The sequence below is a fragment of the Musca domestica genome, unplaced genomic scaffold (assembly GCF_030504385.1).
Source record: "Musca domestica strain aabys unplaced genomic scaffold, Musca_domestica.polishedcontigs.V.1.1 8, whole genome shotgun sequence".
Classification (NCBI taxonomy): Eukaryota; Metazoa; Arthropoda; class Insecta; order Diptera; family Muscidae; genus Musca; species Musca domestica.
Window position 1 is genome coordinate 1,782,149 of NW_026712409.1, and position 18,972 is coordinate 1,801,120.

The 18,972-nt window shown below is 34.9% G+C and overlaps 1 protein-coding gene across 2 annotated transcripts; it reads right to left on the reverse strand.

Annotated features, from left to right (window-relative positions):
* Positions 1 to 1,888: 1,888 nt before the first annotated feature.
* Positions 1,889 to 17,028, reverse strand: LOC101901396 (uncharacterized). Of its 2 annotated transcripts, none has more exons than XM_005176378.4 (3): positions 16,343 to 17,028; positions 6,281 to 6,496; positions 1,889 to 2,792 (listed from the first exon to the last, which is right to left on the reverse strand). In XM_005176378.4, exons 1-3 carry the CDS (start codon positions 16,389 to 16,391, stop codon positions 2,410 to 2,412), a joined length of 648 nt encoding a protein of 215 aa, XP_005176435.1. In that variant the 5' UTR covers positions 16,392 to 17,028; the 3' UTR covers positions 1,889 to 2,409. The 2 variants fall into 2 exon arrangements, with proteins under 2 accessions (XP_005176435.1, XP_005176434.1); XM_005176377.4 differs by having other exon boundaries at positions 1,889 to 2,795; positions 16,343 to 17,024.
* Between the last annotated feature and the right edge of the window lie 1,944 nt (positions 17,029 to 18,972).

The window sequence follows — 18,972 nt, forward strand, 5'->3', positions numbered from 1 at the left end:
AATAATTTACTGCACGGAAAGAGAAAGGATAATCCGATTTTGATACAAATTTTCAAATCCTTATATATGCATCAGTGCTAGGTCAGATGCGAAAATGGACAATATCAATCTACTTCGTCAAATACCTTCCCAAAAAGGGTCAAAATTTTAAATTAACTCTTATAAAATGTGATATAAGAGTCCGATTGTCTTCAAATTACACACATCACAATATTTTTATTGACCCATAGTCTGGCGTGAAGATGGAATATATCGCTCCACTCCTTCTGGTACTTTCTCCACAAAGGGTCAAAATTTTGAAAATACTCATAAAACGTGAAATTAACATCCTATTTAATTCAGAATTGGTACATCTAAATATTTCCATCAACCAAAGATATGTTATAAAAATGGTAGAGATCGAACGATTCCTTCTGGTACCTCCCCCACAAAGGATCAACGTTTTGAATAACCAAAAGGTTTATAATCATAAATGAGTAAATATGAGTGCCATACATTTTTTCTTGTAAATTTTTTTTAAATTTAAATATTATTCAACCTTGGTCCCTGAAAAATATATGCATCAAACTTCGTAAGTTTTAGATACTGTAGCAACGGAATGTCTCTATATCTTCCACGCCCAACCTAAACTCGCACAATGAGAACTCTTTGAAAATGACTAATATCTCATCATTAAGACGAAATCAAAAGAGCAATAGACACATAGCTTTTAAAAGTCTATTTTACATTCAAATAGATTTTCTTGCCCCTTTGGAAGAACCTCAAAATTAGCTCGCTATTCACCAAAAATTTGTTGCATAGTGTAATACTGACAAAAAAAAGAGAAAGCAATCCATAAAAATAGAACAACCAGTACCAATTTAATAACAGATATTAGGAATTTAAAAAATAAATACATTTTAAAACTGAAACAACAAGAAATAATTAATTTGTTAAAACAACAACAACAACAATAAATGAGTCAAATGATGAACATCACACTCACAAATTCCAAACAACTCTTCTATCAACGAACGTCATCTGTGGTTTGTTGTTATTATTGGTTCTGTTTTCTTACTAACAAACTTCAAATGAATAAAACTTATTATTGTAGAATTTTAGTCATAGCAACGAAGATTATGTCTATCTACGAAATCAAAATTATTAATTTTTTTTCCGAACACTTCTTTAGAATCGATTAAGAATCGATTTTTATATTACTAACTGCTGAATTTATCAATGCAAAATGTGATTCATCGTTGATTTAATCAGAAATGCTGTTCTAATATTTATTTCCTACACAAGATAGTTGATTGTGTCCTAGGTTAGGTGAGTTCAGATAAAAATAATAAATGGGACTGTTCTAGGCAATGCAAATATGTTTCCATTGACACTATCTGTTACTGAAAAGGAAGATAAATTTATTGAAAAAAACAAAATAAAAATTTAAAAAAAAAAAAACAATATTGGCCAATTTAACCCCTTGATTTGTAAAGAAGAAGTCTACAAAATTTCCAAAAATATAACTAAAATGTTATGTTTTTTTTGTGCAAAAAATCTTCCTTTTTGTGAAAAGTTGTTACAAAATTGCCTAAAGTTGAAAAAAAAAAAACAAAATAAAAAAAATATTAAAAAAAATAATATTGGCCAATTTATTTCCTTGATTTTAAGGAAAAATTCTACAAAATTTCCAAAATTATAACTAAACTGTTATTTTGGAAAAGTTGTTACAAATTGCCTAAAGTTTAAGAGGTCGGGACAACTGAGTTAAATTTAAACAAATATTATTTCCAGTTTAACCTTCATACGCCAACTTTTCTCACTTCGCTACACTATTTCTGTTGCCTTGTGTAGCTTCAGCATTCTTACCCGACAAAATAGCCATGAAAATTAAATAAAACGCACTGCATCAATGTTTACTCTTTTAATTATGGTATTTTATGTAGATCTTGGCTTTATTGGCTTAAAGCTAACACAGCGTACTTGCAGACATACATACAAATATACTATTAATCACGAGATAACTTAACAATTAAATTAAAGATGAAGAATAAAAAATATCTGGAGCTGGCTAGCATTTGACAGAAAACATCAAAAAATAGCCACTCCCTACTAAATGGACACCTTTGGTGTTGGCAAATGCCATTCATTTGACTTTTGATTTACCCTAAACAAACATCAGTCTTATCACAATAATCGATGAAGAAATCTAATTTGACTATGAAACAGGGTGGTGTGCAAAGAATATATATCTACACTCAAGGAGGTGTCATATACACGCACACACGCACACCCACGTCTTATCAATATTCTAGAAAAGTTGGCAACCCTCGCTCCCGGGGTCGAGGAAATGCTCTAATATCACAGTTTTGTATGAGAAATACATATGAGCTAATATATTTTACAGCTACGCGACATTGTGATATTCAGCTAACTGTCCGCTTTTTGCAGTTCATTGATGGTGTAGACGTTGATGGTGGGCGTGGGCGGGCTCTGCGGTGGGTTGTTATCTTTCGGCGATTGATCCATGGAAAAGGGTATGACAAAGATACTGGTCTTGTTGGCATGCTGCAATTTCATGACACTGTCATAACTTGGCGGAGCAAACTCACTGTAGGATGGGGAAGGTGTGGGGGGCGGTATGGGGGTTTCGTTCGTATTCAACGGCGGATTACGTGAAGTATCTGCACAGCGTCGATCGGAACAAGCCATCAGCAGGAAGAAAGCGGCCAAGGCCAAAAATGTTGCCACATACCAGACAATGGTAATGATGTCCATGGCGGTTTGTGATAATTCGTTGGAGCCTTCGTGCACTGCTAAAAGAAAAAAAGACAAAAGAAAATTAGAGAAAAATAAAATAAGAATCACGGTTGTTCATAAATCATTGCAGATAATTTCGAATGAAGCGAACATTATCTGGGCCCAAAACACACACCCCATTTTGCCACAGAGGCGTCACAACATTGTATTTTGCTGTTGTGACTTGAACATCGTCACGATTGGCGTAATAAATTATTAAAATATTTAATTGAATACGTTTGTAAATAAGGCTTAATAAGCACTTTATTGTATTTGCACCACTTTGAATGTTTTGTTATTATTTTTCTGTCAACATCGGTGATAAAAAATGGAATAAAAACAAAAATCAAGTGCCTGTATTGTTGTTACCGGTACTTATATGGCCCATAGATGACGATGATGATTAGGCGACTACTACTACCACCACCACCACCACTTGTGGAAGGTGTGCAGCTGCATTTTCTCGAAAGCCTATCTAAAATAAATGCGATATGCCAATGGAAAATTGTGAAATACAGAGCCAGGGGGATTTGGTAGAGGACCGTAGCCTTATGTCTAAAGAGGGTATTTTTCATTTGATATGGTCAAAATGTTCCTCATAGAAATTTTTACCCTAAATCTCTTTGGACGAAATCCATTTCAGGGCATGTGGAGTCGATCTAGCGGGGTCCCTATATACGTCAGTCTATGAACGATAACTCTCGATGGGAGTATTTGATTTTCACCAAACATAGATCGACTTGGAACATGTGTAATACCGACCCACTTCTTCTGTTACCTCAGCCACAAGAAATCGAACTTCTCGAAGAAAATTATTTAATTTGCCGGTTTTTTATACCCTCAGCCATATTGCTACAGAGGTTAGGTATCATTTTATAGCACCCAAAAGTGTTTTAGACCCTAAGTCTCCTTAGATCAAATCCAATTCAGGACATTTGGAGTCGATCTAGGGTGTCTGTTTGTCCATCTGCCTTGCTGGCTGGTGTGCACGATAACTCTCGAAGGTAGTGTTCGATTTGGTCCAAACTTGGTACATCGTAATATTATTGTCAAACTTAGAACGAGTTCGGAGTTGGTCAATATCTGCCCACTTCATCCGGTAACTCCCCCAAAAAAGTCAATATTTTCACACACAATAATTTACCAAGTTTCATTCGATTTTGTGAGAACTTTGCAAATTATAATAACGATCAACTTTATTAAGTTCCTCCCCCACAACGGGTCAAAATTTGGAATAGTTATGATTCTTATAAAATAAGAGTCCGATTCCCTTCAAATTTTGCATATCACAATGTTTCAACATACACACGATCTGATATAAAGATGGAATATATTGGTCGACTCCTTCTGCTATATCCCCATAACGGGTCAAATTTTTAAATTATCGTGATGCTCATATGACGCGAAATGAGCATCAGATATCTCGCAAACTCGGCATATCCCCATATTTCTATTAAAACAACATCCCGTAATTTTGTATACAAGGTGGCGCAAAAGTATTCCTCCTATCAGAAAGTGCTATAACTTTTCCTATTGGTCCCTAATGTCTTAATTACCTTCAAAAACAACATCGGAAGTTTACTTTTGTGCCACCTTGTACATGTGTATGTATTTGACAGACATTCCGATGTTTTATTTTTAGGGACCTCTAGTAAAATTTATAGCATTTTCTGATAGGAGGTTTACCTTTTCTCCGTCTTGTATATATCGGTTCAGTCTTTGTGGTACCTCCCCCACAAAGGATAACAATTTTCAATACCTATGTCTCTCATAACTTGCGCAACATGTCTGTGATTCCTTTTAAACTTGGTATATCTAAATATTTCTCTCTACCAGAGATCTGATATGAATATGGAATTTGCGGGGCCAGTCTTTCTGGTACTTCACCCCAAAAAGATTAAACTTTTGATTGACAATTGTTAGCATAACTATATTTGGTAGTCCAAATCGATTTAATAGAGTCCAAATGTGGCAATATTTTTATTGGACTTAGGTCAGATACGAAATGGACAAAATTGGGCCACTCTTTCGAAACCTCACTCATGGAAGGTCAACGTTTTGATACTCCACATCCTGGAGTTCTAAAGAAAATAACTCTTCAAATAAATCCTTGATAGGACTGAAATTTCCCTGGAATGTTTCTTGAACCATAATAAAAAAGGTGTCCTCGGGTTTTATGGACAAAAGAACTTAGAATTTTGCAGAATACTTCTCAAAGGACTATCTAAGAGTGAGTATTGCCGAATAATTTTCGGGATATTATGGAGATACAAAATTTTTATACCTTCTAGTATAAGCAAAATTTTAGTTATAATCAAATTTGTTGTGGAATGGAATATCTAAAGCTTCAATGATATGCTAAAACCTTTATCCATATTTAATGCCATTGTTGACCAAACACAAAAAATCGGACTGTGCCGTTTTATTAAAGTCCTAACTATTATGGCTACGATTTTTAAAATTCCTATTTGTAGGCATAGCTTATATTCACAACGATCCCGAAATAATAAATGAAAAATAGTTTGTTTGGAAAATGTGACTGAATCTTCGAATCACCGCAAATAGAGCGGTATCTGGTCGCCTTCGAACTTATAACTTTCGTTCTTGATTACTGAAAACATCTTTGGCAAATGCTTTCGCTTAAGTTAGTCTTACGACGGTCCAAGAATTTCACCTCTCGCGTCGTAATACTAATGCCCCCAAACTGCTTCTATTAATTACCTCTTTATCTAAAAACCAATGAAAGTAGAACAGCGGTCTTATTTCATCCTAAAAAGTGCACCTATATGAAGTTTTTACATGGACGTAGGATCGCATTTACAACTCCTGGAAAGATATGGCACATCTTCGAACTCGGACTTTTTGAAACAAACCGAGCGTGATTACAACAATCAGGCTTGGCAGAATGAAAAGTTCTTAGCGAACCAATCTTGAACGATTCTTTGGAGTATTCCTTGGAAAACAACCGCGACAGGCGTTAAAACAGCCGATTTCCCACGGAATAAAAACTTGATTTCGAAGTCACTAATTCACTAATTTTTAAATACAGAATCGGATTTCTGTATTTTAGCTAATTTTTAGAGGAGGTTTAATTGTACCATTTCCTGCATATGAATTTGTATCTGTGTGTGCACTCTACTGAACGCGGTATGATATTACGATAATTTATTTCTTCGTAATATGTTTCATACAATTATCTTTTGGAGGGGATTTTTCCTTCAGTGGTCTGAATGTTATATGATCACGGTGTTTTACACATTTAAAGATAATATTCACAAGACAAAGACTTAGTGTCTTGTCACAACATGAAACATTAAAAGTCACTGACATCTGAATGACAATGGCGCTATGCCAATCACTATATACCATTGATGTTTTATGTCCTTAGAGTTTTTTTTTTAATATTTCCACTTTTTTTTTTATAATATTTGACTGGAGCTATTCACTTTTTTACAATTTCCCACGATGCCAATGCAATTTTCCGATTTCTTCTTCTACTTACTATTTTGCACTAAAATGATTGCGGAATTGTTATTATTATTGCTGTTGTTATTGCCACTATCCAGTTCTGAGCTCGAGTCCGTATTATTTGTGTCGCTTGTGTATTGTCTGGTGCTTGGAGGCGGTTCCCGGTACAGCTGATCAAAATTACGCTGATGATGGCCAATAATAAAATGGTAGGACTGGCCAAGTGTACCTTGCAGCAAAACGCTTACAACTGAAATTATAAAACAAGACCAAAAGTAATATTAATGTTAAAACAAAATTATTAATAGAAAATATAACAACAAGGGTGTAGATAAGGTTGTTGGATGACAAAGCAAGCGTAGGGGAGGTGAGCGAAAAAATATGCCTGGCACAATCGATATCTTATCTCTCTGATGTCAGTCTGACTGGCATACGCACACATATAGGCCCTGATTTATTTGTAAAGTTCGGGTGGTCTTTCATAATCTAAGTCCATAACTAAGTAGTTGTGTGCGTTTGTTTAGGCGACAATATGTCCGACCAGAGCTGGGTGAAAAACTATATTTCAAAGTTTCCTTGTTTCTGAGGCGCAGTTCAATTTTAAGGATTGTTCGAGTTGGTCTCTTAAACTAACAAATAAATAAATGAATATTTGATAATGAATTGATGATACCAAGCCGCCACTCAACCGATAAAATTGTTTTCCTTGTGCCTTTCAAAAGAAATATAAATTTAAATTAGGCGGTGCCAAAACGAAACACCCATATCTGTATCTAATTGATGGGTAGTCCCCCATTCATCGATCACCTGAGGCACCTTGACTTATATTTCAATGAGCTCGTCAACTTTAAGGGATTTTGTTCGAAATTGATATCGTCGACTGATATATTCAAACCTCAACTAATAACTCAAGTAGGCTAATTCCCAGATACTCTTCTCAGAATGTTCCCATGGAAACAATGTCTTTCAAAAAAATGTCTTCCACTGATATCGAATAAGAGGTAAAGCGTGGTTGATATTTAGGCGGAAATTTTCTTCATATATGATCAACTTAAATGGATAAAGCTTGGAGTGGATATTTGCTACATTCCTATATTAGGCTTTTTACAGACTATCCTTATCAGCAATTAAATAAATGTAAACAAATAATAAGCATTCTAAGAAAGATAAAAAGGTACATACTGAACACAATGTAATGTCAATCCATTGTTGGACTACTTGTTTAGAGAGCCCTCAAAATTTTGACTTTTTAGATTCTTACTCTATAACATAGATGGTTCCCTACCCCAAAAGTAGCCTAAATACCAATTTTAAGCCAAATTGATTGGAAAATGTGGTCAAGATCCTTGGAATAGGTATAATCAGAAGGTAACAATACATGGGCCCTATTCCGAAGCATTGACATACATTGAAAGGGTTTTCTAACCCCTTAAAAACCAATATGCCACATATAGGCCAATTCAATTGAAAAATGTGGGTTATACCAAAACGTGGACCTATTTTCATTATTTTTTTGCAAGGATGGTTTCTTTTTACTTAAATTTCAAATTACAAAAATATTAACAAAAAAATATGTTAACAAAATTTGGAACGAGTTTGTTAATTTTTAGAAAAAATAAATAATTATAATCCATTAAAAAATTCTATTAGAATCTTAAAAACACCGAATATAGGGAGATATGGTTATTTTGGGGTCTAGACATGGACCTGCATAGACATTTACCTGTCACAGTCTATAGTAGCCATTAGGAAATTTAAACTTCACGAAATTAAAAAAAAAAACAAAACAAAACAAACAAAATACCGAATATAGGGAGGTTTCGATATTTAGAGGCTATACGAAGATCTGAACCTGCATAGACAATTATCTGTCATGGCTGTAGTACCCATTAGGAACTTCAAATAAGAAATTTGAAACAATTCAGGTTAATAATTTCTCTGAAATCAGGAAAATTCGGAATATAGGTAGGTAGAGTTATTTAGGGGCTATACCTAAACGTGTATCTATATAGCCCATTTTCAAAACCCAAAGTCCTGCAAACTAAACCCAAGTTTGAGTAAAATTTTATCAACCTACTTCAATTTGTTCGGAAGCTAGAGTGATTTCCACAGACGGACAGGCGGACGGTCATTGACGACGTGGACCTGAATGAGCAACATTTGTCATAAGCCATTACAATAATTATGAAAATACCGAATATAGGGAGGTACCATGACGGCCATACCAAAATGTGGACCTACACAGATACTTTTCTATCATACGACCTTCAAATACCAAATTTGAAACAATCCCGGTGATTAATATCGATTAAATCAACAAAAAACCGAAAATAGGGGGATGCCGTTATATGGGGGCTACACGAAGGCGTGGACCTACATGGCCCATTTTCAATACCAAAAGTCCTGCAGACATAATATACATTTGAGTAAAATTGTATCCACCTACTTCAATTCGTTCGGAAGCTAGAGTGATTTCCACAGATGGACAGACAGACAGACAGACGGACGGACGGTCATTGTTAAATCGAGATTGAATTTTATGCTGATCAAGAATATATATTCTTGGTGGGGTCTAAAATGCATATTTCGAGGTGTTATAAACAGAATGACAAATTTAATATAACCTCCATTGTGGAGGGTATACAAATATGGTTAATTATAAAAAAATACTTGAAATCTCGGAATACCCCCTTATATAGGGGCTATACCAAAACATAGACCGGCATGACCCATATTTTGTAAGCCAAAGGCCGGCATTAAATTTTAAAGCTCAACTTTAAATTTTCCGAAGCTTAATACAAAATATTTGAGGTTATGGTTGTATATACATATAATGTATAACGGACTCTAAATAAAAGTTTGGCCTGGGAAGCCAAATCTATGTTGGGGCTGTGATCTACTGCCCGCGAATACTCCACTTGGAATTTCCCAACCCCCAGATTGGCTGTTGCACCGTGTAATCGTATGCGTCAATATAAAGCAATATTTTCTATAGCTAAAAAAAAACCGGTCTGATTTGTATATGACAGAGTACGATTAGAATACTCAGAAAGCAAATATTGACTGCAAAGTAGTTCAATCTTTTAGATTTTCTTACCAGAATAGCTAAGTGGATTTTTAAAACCTTTCGTCATTAATTGATACAAATATGCAAAAATAATATTGAACTTTAAGCAGAGTCTAAAGTAGTTGTTTGTTTTTTCTTCGAGAATACACATTATAAAAGCTTGAATTAATGAATATAAATTCTGTGGTTCAAAAGTGTTACAGGCCCAATTTGAATGCCATGACAATAATTGGCAGATATTTTTAAGTCAAGCATTCTAAACTCAAACGTTACTACTTTTCTAAGTAAATACATCTGATCACTTCAACTGCGAAAGGAAACACCACTTCTCCACGGTGTTTGTTTTTTTTTGAATTAAAAATGAATCATAAACCAGTTTATTTCATTTCATTCAGAAAATTTACCTTTGGGTTATTAACTCTTCAAAAATGGTAGAATTTCTACAACGTCAATAGGTTTCATTTTTTGTGGACGCTAAAAATTAACATATTTAAACACGATGACACGATGACATTTTTTCATTAACAATTATCTGTTTATAACTATTAAACAATGTTAAACGCCGCACACCCAAGAACTTGACGAAAGCTCTACATTCGTTGTGAAATAACTTTCGAGTAAGAGTGGCTAGAAAAAAATTTAAAAAAAAAGGAAACGAAATTTCCGGAAGTAATAAATTTCTATAAAATTGTAATCTAAAAACTATATTGAGTAATATACTTACATATGTATAATATTCAGTATTTATTTTAAATTTATCAATTCCGGTGTTATATGCTATAATAAGTTAATTTATGATGATTAGCCTACTAATTTGAATTAATATCGATTTTATAAATAAACAGATGATTTTAGCATTTTTTTAAATAACAATCATATTAGTTAGGGAAGTACGTGTCTTATTTTCAATTAAAATACGTTTGATATAAACTATTTCGATTCAGGTTATTGGTTGTAGCTTTGTCATGGCCAATGATTTTTGAAATTTGAAACGAGAAAATTTAAAATTAACTCTTATCCTTTCGAAAAAAATACTACATATCCTGTATAGTCGCTAAAATTTAGTCAAGTTTTTCTTTTACATGAATTTGTTCTTAGTTTCAAAATAAAATTCGTTGATCGCCTTTGAATGCTTATTATGGCTTTAGAGTAGTTACCAAAAGGAACTAATATATGGGAGGTATATCCTACTCTGAATCGATTTCCACTTAATTTCGCGGAAGCATTTGTATCTCTCGACATTGAGAAGGATTAAATTAATGCATATATTGCAGAACCATAGCTATATCTGAACTGATTTTCACCTAAATCCATCCTAATCAGGAGAATAACAAAATATGTGGGAGCTATATCCAAATCTGAAGCGATCTCAGGAAAATTTATCAGAGGAATTCCCATGATGTATCTAAGAGCTATCATCAAATATCGTTGCTGTGAATTGCATTTTACGAGTGTAGGGGGGATGTATGGAAGCCATTGCTATATCTAAACCGATTTTGACTAGATTTGAGACGCTTTCTTGCAGGTTGAATTTAGTCATACATATGTACCAAAAATCATTCCATTGCGAGCTTATATTACTCATTTGGTGCACATCGAGTGCATATTATGCCTGGGGAGGGGAGCAAAAATAAAACATCGGAAGTACAATATATATGGGACCTAATGCTATATTTGCACCGGGTTTGACACTGTTTCCTCCAGTCTCAATTTGATCGCATAAGCCAAATCCCATTCTATTTGGGCTAATATTACACCTTTGGTGTACAGTAAAAGACAAATTGGACGAAGATATATATAGGAGCTATAATTTTGACCGATTATCACCGATTGAGCCAATAAAACTCGCCCTTAGGCCAAAGAAATGATTTATTGAAAATTTCATCTCGATCGTGGCAACAAATGCGATCAGTACTTTTTTTTACTAAAATATATACATAAATGCATAAATTCTGGATAAATCCTATATGATTCTATGTAGATCATGAAAACCATTAACTGCCCCTCCCGATATTCGATATTTTACGGATTTGTCTAAAAAATGGTATTTGCAGTCCGTAATGTGTTCTAGCTTCGGTGGCAGAACATTGAATGTCTAGGCCCACGTATTCCTATAGCACACGCATAGCGGTTCCATCGAATATTCGGCCTTCGACGATTTAAGCCACAAAATCTAGATTAAAACATATGCACATTTTTTCAAAAAATAAACACATGGATTTCCGATTTTATGAAGCCCTTTTCAGGTTTAAAACTGAAAATACACTTATGCCTAAAAACCATGGTTCCATACCGAAACTTATTTGAGACATTTCGTTGTCAATAATATTCCTAAAATATAATCAATTATTTTCACACAATCTCTCTTAAATTGATGGAAAATTCCCCAATTTCGCTTATGGGTCCCGCATTTATGTCTTTCAAAAAAAAAAATAAAAATAAAAATATTAAAATCTAAATTGTGATGTGACATTGCCATTGATTGCATCACTTTATTCACATAACAGCAAAAAAAGGTGGTGCCATTGATTCTCCAGGAGCGGAATTCAATATTCGCAAGGCAAAACAAAAAAAATGTATGCTGTTCGATTCCGAGTGGAAATAGTGACCGCTGTTGTCTTCTCGCATTTTCTTAATTTAATTCAAAAACAATCTTTTCTAATTGAACTCATTTACATTTGCCCACCCAACGGTTTCAAGATCAATGGCACATGGCGACAGACAGAGAGACAGCCGGACAGATCGTAGACAGACTGGAACTCACGTTTCCTACCATGGGAAGAATTTAGAATTTGATGCGATTTGGTTTTCGAGAACAATTGATTTAAATTAAAACATCAGCATTTGATATTCATATTTCGCTGGCGATATCGTGATATTTGTGCACCCCTGAAATACTTCAGAAGTAGTTTTGAAAACATCAGGTGCCCACAATTGTTCTAACAACAATAACAACAACTTTAAAGCCTATGCTAATGTGAGAAAATCATTCGTATTTTGCATTGGAAAAATCTTATTCAAATTATGATTCTGATTTATTTTCAACCCAGCTTTTGAACGCGTTTGATTAGCGCCCAAAGCGTTTTTTCGCTTGTAAACAATAAAATCCGGTAGTCGCCATTCACAGCTAAATAAACAATCAATCAATCGCCAACAAACATTAGGAAATGTTAATGATTTAATAACACTTTTAAAATCTCCTTTATGGCGTGGTACGAACAAAACGAATGTTCGATATTTGTAGGTTTGTCGCAATTACGATAACATATTGTATTCGAATAAAGTACTTCCAGCCCATGTGAGATATTGAAAAAGTATTTTTCGTCATTTAATTTGAGAAAAGAACTTAATGCCATTAATGATACCGGCTTGGTTTTCTGTGGGCAAAATTCACTCGTTAATCAGCTTATTCTTAACAGTATTGAAAAAAATGTATACTTTTGTCGATCGATTGTCCTCTGAATTTTGATTGATTTGATGAAGAGCACATGAATGGAATATTTGATTGTAGGATAAATGATGTTCCAAAATAGTTAAATTGGAAAAACTTCCAACATTTTATATGTTGATTCCAACATTTATGAAGTCCAAGTTTATCTTTGTGGTACTACAGATAAAATCCTAAGTAATGAGCACATTTTAATCATCATTTTTGCATATATCTCAAAAACTTCTAACAATTTTTGGTGGAAAACTATATCAATTTGGAATATATCATCACGAAATATCAATTTATTATTAACAACAAAATTCTGCCAAGACTCATAATGCACTTACAAAATACTGAATTTTCCAGCAAAATGTCTATGGAACTTCTGCCGCAATCGGCACTAAAAGAAATGACAACAGCATACCTTATATTTACATTGCCAGCAGATCAAATTAATAATAAAAACAAACTTTCAAACAGGATATAGCAAGTTGAACCCCCACTGGAGACAAAAATGTAGTAAAATTTAATTTAAAACACAATTTTTTTCTGCCAGGCCGAACTTTTAGTATCCTCCGCCATTTTGAAGGATCTTTAATAATTTCAAAAAAATCCGTCGAAAAATACCATTTAAATGAAACCCGTTATATGAAGACGTGGACCTGCATAAGTAAATTTTTGTAGTAACGATTCCGAACTTCAATTAAGAAATTTGAAAAAACTTCCATTGAATAATGATGCTAATATCATCAAAATACCGGACAAAGGGAGGTACCACTATATATAGGCTGTATGAAGACGTGGTCCTGCATAGACAATTTTCTGGGGTAGGTTGTATTAGGCATTACTTATCAAACTCTGAAACAATTCCGGGCAAAAATGTCCCTAAAATCTTCAAAATACCGAATATTAGGGTGGTACCGGGGGTCATATAGCCCCCATATATCGTGGACCTATATAGACAATTCTCTTGCATTGAAAAATTTGGCTACAATCACCAAAATACCAAATATAGGGAGGTACCGTTATATGGGGGATATGCGATATCGTGGATCTATACCGACAATTCTCTTGCAGGGGGTGAAATACTCACGAAGAACCTCTTGTGTAGAATTTCAGACAATTCCATTGAAAAATGTGACTAAAACATCTAAATACCGAATATACGTAGGTACCGTTATATGGGGAATTTGCGGATTTTCATACAATTCTATTAAAAATTTAGGGAGGTACCGTAATATGGGGGCTATACGATATGGTGCATCTATATGGACAATACTCTTCCGGGGGGTAAAGTATTCAGAAAGATTGTGTGGATTTTCAGACAATTCTATTGAAAAATATGGTTACAATCATCAAAATACCGAATATCGTGAGTTACCGTTATATGGGAGATATACGATATCGTGGACCTATATTGAAAATTCTATTTCAGGAGGTAACGTATTCAGAAGGAACTCCTTGTGTGGATTTTCAGACAATTTAATTGAAAAATGTGGCTAAAATCATGAAAATAGCGAAAATCGGAAGGTACCGTTATATAGGGGTATACGATATAGTGGACCTATATTGATATATTCCAGGGGGTGAAGTAATCAAAAGCACCTCCTGATGTGGATTCTCAAACAATTCCATTGAAAAATTTGGCTACAATCATCAAAATACCAAATATCGGGAGGCACCGCTATATGGGGGATATGCGATATCATGGACCTATATAGACAATTCTCTTACAGGCGGTAAAGTACGCACAAACAACTCCTTATGTAGAATTTCAATCAATTCCATTGAAAAAAAAAAATATACCTAAAATCATCAAAATACTCAATATCGGGGGGGTCCCATATAACAGGCCATACGATCTCGTAGACCAATGTAGCCCATCTCCGAGCTTGACCCGCCTGCACACAAAAGACTGATTATTCCTTTTAACTCCAACATGATTACAACAGACGCTCGGACGGACAGGGCTAAATCGTCTAAGAATTATCGCTGATCGATGAGTTACAAACGGAGTGAGGAACCTAATATACCCTTCACACTATGTATGGTGGAGGGTATAAATATCAACTGATGACGATCTCTTTGAAATCGCTTTATTATACAAATCTGTTTGATAACAAATAACTGAGTGTCAATTTGTAATTGTCTGAAGGATGGCCATCCAAGTTTTACATTTTTACTAATTTTCTTTCCCGAACTTCGTGGCAGCCCTGCTCAAAATCGTGTGCTAGCAAGCAAAAGAGATAATTTAAGTGAAAACAAAAATTAATTTTTTTCTTTATATTTTACTACTCGTAAATCCTACCTCCACCATAGTATGGAGGATATATTAAGTTTGTCATTCCGTTTGTAACACCTCGAAATATACATTTAACCCCACAAAGTATCAGCATATAATTCTATGTCGATTTAGCGATGTCCGTCCGTCTATCCGTCTGTGGAAATCACTCTAGCTTTCGAACGAAATGAAGTAGGTTGATAAAATCTTTCTCAAATTTGTATTATGTCTGCAGGACTTTTGGTATTGAAAATGAGCCATGTAGGTCCACGTTTTGGTATAGCCCCCATATAATAGTATCCACCGGAAATGTTTCACATTTGGTATTTGAAGTTCGTAACGGATATAATAGTCTAAAACAGAAAATTGTTTGTGCAGGTCCACGTCTTCGTTTATCCCCCATATTATTCACCAATTTCTTTTATTCAGGTTTCGCATTCGAATATTGTAATGGTTTATGACAAATTTTGCCTATACAGGCCCACGTCGTCGTATAGACTTTAATGTAATGGATACATTCGAAATTTTTAACGGAAATGGCTAAAATCGTTCCAAATGGTGGAGGTTATTCGAAGATCAGCCCGGCCGAACTTACAGGTTTTTTACTTGTTTACATGAATATTGTTGAAAACTATGTTTAAAATGTATAGAATACACATAAAATAATATTTTACCACTGATTTATTGTTGAATTCCAGTAGTTCGGAGAAATTGAACTTGAGCGAGCTCGTGTTGTTGAGCTTGCTTCCTGGACACGGTAGTTCACTCAAATCGGATTGCACAGAACTCTCATTTTCTAGTTTTGTCATTAAGCAACTTTTCAGTCAACAAATACTGATAAGTGTTGTGAGAGAAGGTAAATACGCCTTATAAATTGAAGTCATTAAAAGGTTTGGTCTATTATTTTATGTTAACGACCAGTTACACCTTACACCCTCGAATTCAGGGTCTACGACTTCAATGGAGCTTTCTTGACTGTGACTTTACGTCTTACTTCCTTCCTTGCAAAAAACACACAACTTTTCATGCGTGTATGTGTGCGCATGTATGTGTCTGTGCGAATCTCGACCACATATTTTTTAATTGTCTCATTTGTTGCTTTAATTTGTTAACCGTTTCATGTTAAATGCTTTGGCATGAGGTTCATGGCCAACAGCTGTACAAACTTGCGGAAAATTAACTTTCGAAAGTCTCTCGTCTAGGAAACCTTACAACAGAGTGCAAAATTGAAATAAAACAACAACAACAACAGTTTCGTATTCAAAAATAATCAGTCAGACACCGTTAATATCGATTAGCCAGCGTTCCGCGTTCTTACCTGTAATTATGAATGGCCAGTAGGTTCCGTGCTTAACAGGCGACGTCATTGTTTGGCTGCCAACTGTCGAAAGCGTTGATGATGAATGGCAAATGGATGGGTGACGACTTCCGTAGAGTTTTTTCAACTTTTGGACAGACACTGAAGTCCAAACGGCAAACAATATAAAATAATTAATATTTTTTATGTTTTTTTATGATTTTTTTTAATTCGTTGGAAATCACTTGACACCCCCTTTTTTGTTTTTTTTTTGGATTTGTCTGTGGTCGTCACTTGTAAATAACCGGTAATACGATTTTGCTGCTCTGTGTGTTGCTCGCTTCTAAGCAAACCAATTCTGCAGTGCTTGACGTTGTAGGCTATGGTATATTTTTAGACGGCAGTGTATATATATTTTTTTTAATGTAACCGAAAAATTAAAACTATTTTTACAAGAACAACAGAAGATTGCAGTGCACTCGGCGATGTTTATTTGTTGGTCGGATCGACTCTTTGTCTGTCGCGCGATGTTCGGAATGCAGGGTGCGCGTCTTTAGTGCTGCTGTGTTTCTTGGGTAACAACGCTTAAAGATCGATGCAAGAAGTGCGCACGCCGGCACATTCGACTGTCAACTGTCAAGTTCAAGATTGTTTACGTTACTGATCGTTGATCGCGTAGACCAACAACCGTCAAGCTGCTGAAACTGAATGATCAGAACAGCAACAACAAAGCCAACAAGAATATAACCCGTTCCGTTGGTACTCATAATGCCGCCAATATGGAGAGACTTGAATTGTTTTTTTTTTTTTTTTTTTTTTTTTTTTGTGTCTCAACAAAAAATAATGGCTAAAGCAATTGCAGCAAAAGTGGTTTGGTTTGTTTACTTTTCATTTGGAACTCTGTTGTTAGTCGTATTTTGCTTTGCCTGCTTACCCTCTGTCGATATGGCACAATGAGATAACAACAAACAAAACTTCAGCAGCGAGCGACAGCAACAAGAACAAAAAAAGACGATAACAATTTGGCAAAAACAATTTTAATTTCGCAAATTTCCATTGAAAAACGTTTGATCAAAGAGCTAACCTCACACGGCCAAGAGAGGTTTAGCACGTAGTCGCGGCAGCATGATGTCGTTCAGCGTATTTAGCAATGATTAAATAGCCCGACGTTCTTAAAAGTTCTTAGAGTGACCAGATAATGGCCGGTTGCTGGATGCTAGAGTGATCATGTGCCGATATTAATGGGGGGCAATCCGGACATGTGGAATACTCCTGCCACTCACTGCCTGGCTGTCTGTCTGTCGTCGCCATAAAGCACTCTCTAAATATTCTTATCGTTACATTTAAATATTTGCTCGACTAATTGGCACTAACAACAACAGGCATTCGTTGCAAAACAAAACACAATTTATATTTTATTGGCATTTGATGGAGGCAATAAACTTCGAAACGGGCAAATGTAGGTAAAAGGGTTCGATGTTCGCTCTCGCTCGTAAGAAATGTGACAAAGCTTACAACGTGCCTTCATTTAAATTGGGTCATTTACCAGCCAATCACTTTGGCTGTCCGACGTACTTTACAGGTAGATGGGTATAAATAAATCAATTCAAAATAAATTAATTGCTACATTTATTAGAATATCAGAACATATTTACAATGCTCTCAGCAGGGCTCGAGATTAATGGAGACCCACTCCATACGTTGAGAAAGGGTGTTATGCATATGCGTATGACAAAATTAGACTGAGAGTGATATTTCAAACTTTTTTACAGAATTGATATGAATATGTTATCATCGATAAAAATAAGTTGTTTTTTTTCGAAAGTAATATAGGCTACCCCAGCTCATGGAACATAACAAATAATTTTCAAATTTTACTTCATTTTGTTTTTGATCTGCATTTTATTTCCCATTCTATGAGAGCAGGGATTATTCAATTTCAGGTTTTAATATTTTATTTGTATTTGTTTAGAGTATTAATGTATAAAAGTTAATTTTAACCCTTATGTGGTTTACGTGGGTCGATATTGTCCTTGTTCCTAACTGAACTTAGCCGAAGTTTCAAATATATAGAATACTTTCTTCAAATATTTTATCGTTATATGTGCATGATGGAAAAACCCAGAGCGTAATATTCAATGTTCTGCCACCGGAGCTGGAACCCATTATGAACTACAAATACGAATGTTTATGCCCTCGGCCATATGGCTACAGACGGTATATATATTTTTGGTACGGGCAAAACGAGCCTCATCGAAAAAACATTTTGGATCCTAGGTATTTTTGGACAAAATCCGTATCAGAACATTTGGAGTCGATCTAGCGATGTCCCCCCGTCTGTCCGGCTGGCTGGTGCGCACGATAACTCTCGAAGGTAATATCCGATTTGATCCAAACTCGGTACATCGTAATCTTATTGTCAAACTTAGATCGAGTTCGGAGATGGCCAATATCGGTCCATACCTTCTGGTACCTCCCCCCACAAAATGTCAATATTTTCAAAGAAAATAATTTACTGCACAGAAAAAGAAAGGATAATCTGATTTCCAATATGCATATCCTAATATTTGCATATCCTAATATTTGCATCAGTGCTAGGTCAAGTACGAAAATGGGCAATATCGGTCCACTTCACAAAGTGCCACCCCTAC

Coding starts and splice junctions, on each gene's coding strand:
- LOC101901396 (XM_005176377.4), bottom strand. CDS start 16,391: ATGACGTCGCCTGTTAAGCACGGAACCTACTGGCCATTCATAATTACA. Junction 6,497..16,342: donor CTGGCCATTCATAATTACAG/GTAAGAACGCGG, acceptor TTATAATTTCAG/TTGTAAGCGTTTTGCTGCAA. Junction 2,796..6,280: donor AATCATTTTAGTGCAAAATA/GTAAGTAGAAGA, acceptor TTTTTCTTTTAG/CAGTGCACGAAGGCTCCAAC.